A 2,487-nucleotide genomic window follows, 5' to 3' on the forward strand; every position below is an offset into this window, starting at 1 on the left:
TCCTAATTTTCCCGCTACTAGATGATAAGGAGGGACGTTCTTACATCCTAAATGTCCGGCAAACGGGTAAGACTGTCGTTTAAGTGATATTCGTGATGTTACAAAATGGAAAATAAATTGTAAAAACTTTCCTTATTTTAAATATGTTTTCTACTAAATTAATTAATTAAAATGTTATTATTGTGTATATAAATTTAGCCATCTCGAGAGAGAATTTTTTTTAATAGCCAAATTTATTTTTTAAAAAAATTCTAACGGATTAGAATATTTTATATTTCGTTATTATTATTATTATTAATTTTTAAATAGAAATTATTCGAAAATCAACGACTGACGAAACGGATTCCTATTGATGTATCCAACAAAACGAGATCGTGTCGACGTAACCAATGGCTTTTTGTGACGTCACAAAGAGGCGTATCGTTGATTTTTATTTCGTGCGTTCTGTTCGAGAGAACGATTTCGACCTTCGACCGTTGCAGCTAGTTCTCGTTAATGTTAGATAATTTCTTTGGCTCATGGATAACACCTGTGAGGTTAGAGTCCCGTCTGTACCGGGCACGGATAAGAAAGAAAATCCAACAGTAAGTGTGACTTGTTCGATTAACCGTTCTATGGATAAAGTCTCGTCGTCTCCAGTCGTTCGGAGGAAAGAACAAGAAGATTCCTCCGGTAATCAAAGTAGCGACAGCGATAACCTGGATCTATCGGGTCATAAACACAACATCGATAGTTACAGATGCAAAGACGCGACTGCGGAAGGTCAGAATGCCTTTGTGGTTCCCGATAAAGAACTAGTCGACAAGATCAACGGACAGATCGAACAGTACTTTTCCGACGAAAATATTTTAAAAGATCCTTTTCTCCTAAAACACGTCAGGAGAAACAAGGAGGGATACGTGAGTTTGAAGTTGATCGCATCGTTTCGGAAGGTGAAATCCTTGACAAAAGACTGGAGGGTGGTGGCCCACAGCCTGAAGCAGTCGCTCAAACTGGAAGTTAACGAAGAGGAGACCAAAGTCCGACGCAAGGAACCACTTCCCGCACACGACGAGACCACCGTATCGCGTACGGTGGTGGCTTACAACCTACCCTTCGTAAAGCCTACGGTAGAGAACGTGGGAGAGATCTTTTCCAAATTTGGAGAAATCTCCCTGATCCGCATCCTCCGTCCGGGCGCTTCCGTCCCTCCGGAAGTCAAGAGATTAAGTAACAAACATCCGGAGATAAGTTCGGACGTTTGCGCGTTGATAGAGTTCGAGACGTACGAATCGGCGCTCAAGGCCGTCAAACCTATACCCGATTTCGTCGACCTGCAAGTTCTACCCATAGTTCAGAAGGTACCGAAGAAAGAAAACTCGACGCAGAAGGGTTGTCACGTCGGTTCTCAATCTCCTAATCTCTCGAAATCGGATAAGAACGGCGAAGGAGGCACGAAGAAGAAACGTGGCAAGAAACCGGACAGACTGGAAGAGATCAGGGGGGAAGAAAGCGAATCTCCGTTCGTCAGCAGTTGTTCGGAAGCCGAAAATTCGCCCAAACCCAGGAAACGTTCTAGCGGTTCTGTCGGATCCTGTTATCTAGCTCAATATAGAAACGAATGCAACGGCTATCGACGCGGAAGCTTCGGAAACACCAAATCGCCAGTAAACAGCCCGGTTGTGATTCGCAGGTGTTTTACTAACACGTCGTACAGACCTAAATCACACAGTTATTGCGAAGGTGATCTGATGGCCTCCCTGTCGACGTCGGGTTCCTGGATACAGAAGCGACCCGTAACCGCCAATGGACATTTTAATAACAGCTGCATCAATTCGCGACTTCTCATTCCCGAAGGCGTCATTCGTCTTCCGAGAGGACCCGACGGAACCAAAGGATTCAACTCCAACCGCACTCATCAGTTCGCCATTGCCAATTACTAGCTGTCGAAGGTCCGAATCCAATTGTAAATACGTCGCTATCGTTTACTTTAATCGGTCTTCGGCAAATGTGTAAATAGTTCGATTCTTCCCATACTTTTTGCTAAAATTCATGTTACGTAGTTCTCGTGATCTGTTTTTCTTTTCCAATAAATTAATCAAATAGCGGCAATTATTTTCTTTTGGCGTTTATTTTGAAAAATCTACCCGTTGTTCTCTGCTTATTTATAAATATATGTAGATTAGTTATCTGCGTGTGTGATGTCACAACGGTAATTACACAAATCTCTTATCGTAAACTTCACCTTATTTTTCCTCCTAATAACAAGAAAGTTATAAAATTTTCGTTACAAACCTTATTATTTTTCACTACAATTTACCGTAACTAACTATTTTATATATTTAACAATTCCTTGCGGAGCGATACACTACGGGTTTTTATACATAAGTCATCTTTGAAACCACGTAATCTGCATGGATGAATTTCTCGTATACGAAGATACGGTTTGCTTTACGCTAATAAGAATATTACGTGATCTTGTGCAACGGATTATACAATGGGCGCGTT

At 41.6% G+C, this 2,487-nt stretch overlaps 1 protein-coding gene across 1 annotated transcript; it reads left to right on the plus strand.

The window, feature by feature from the left end:
- The first annotated feature begins 325 nt into the window (after positions 1–325).
- On the plus strand, positions 326–2,125 carry LOC136972149 (la-related protein 6-like). Its single transcript, XM_067266707.1, has one exon. It carries the CDS (start codon positions 519–521, stop codon positions 1,920–1,922), a length of 1,404 nt encoding a protein of 467 aa, XP_067122808.1. The 5' UTR covers positions 326–518; the 3' UTR covers positions 1,923–2,125.
- The last annotated feature ends 362 nt before the right edge of the window (positions 2,126–2,487 follow it).

The sequence above is a fragment of the Centruroides vittatus genome, unplaced genomic scaffold (genome assembly GCF_030686945.1).
Source record: "Centruroides vittatus isolate TY-2023 unplaced genomic scaffold, ASM3068694v2 contig_1057, whole genome shotgun sequence".
In the NCBI taxonomy this organism is placed as follows: Eukaryota; Metazoa; Arthropoda; class Arachnida; order Scorpiones; family Buthidae; genus Centruroides; species Centruroides vittatus.

Bases quoted from the DNA above. Each gene is read 5' to 3' on its own strand.
- LOC136972149 (XM_067266707.1), top strand. From the start codon at position 519: ATGGATAACACCTGTGAGGTTAGAGTCCCGTCTGTACCGGGCACGGAT.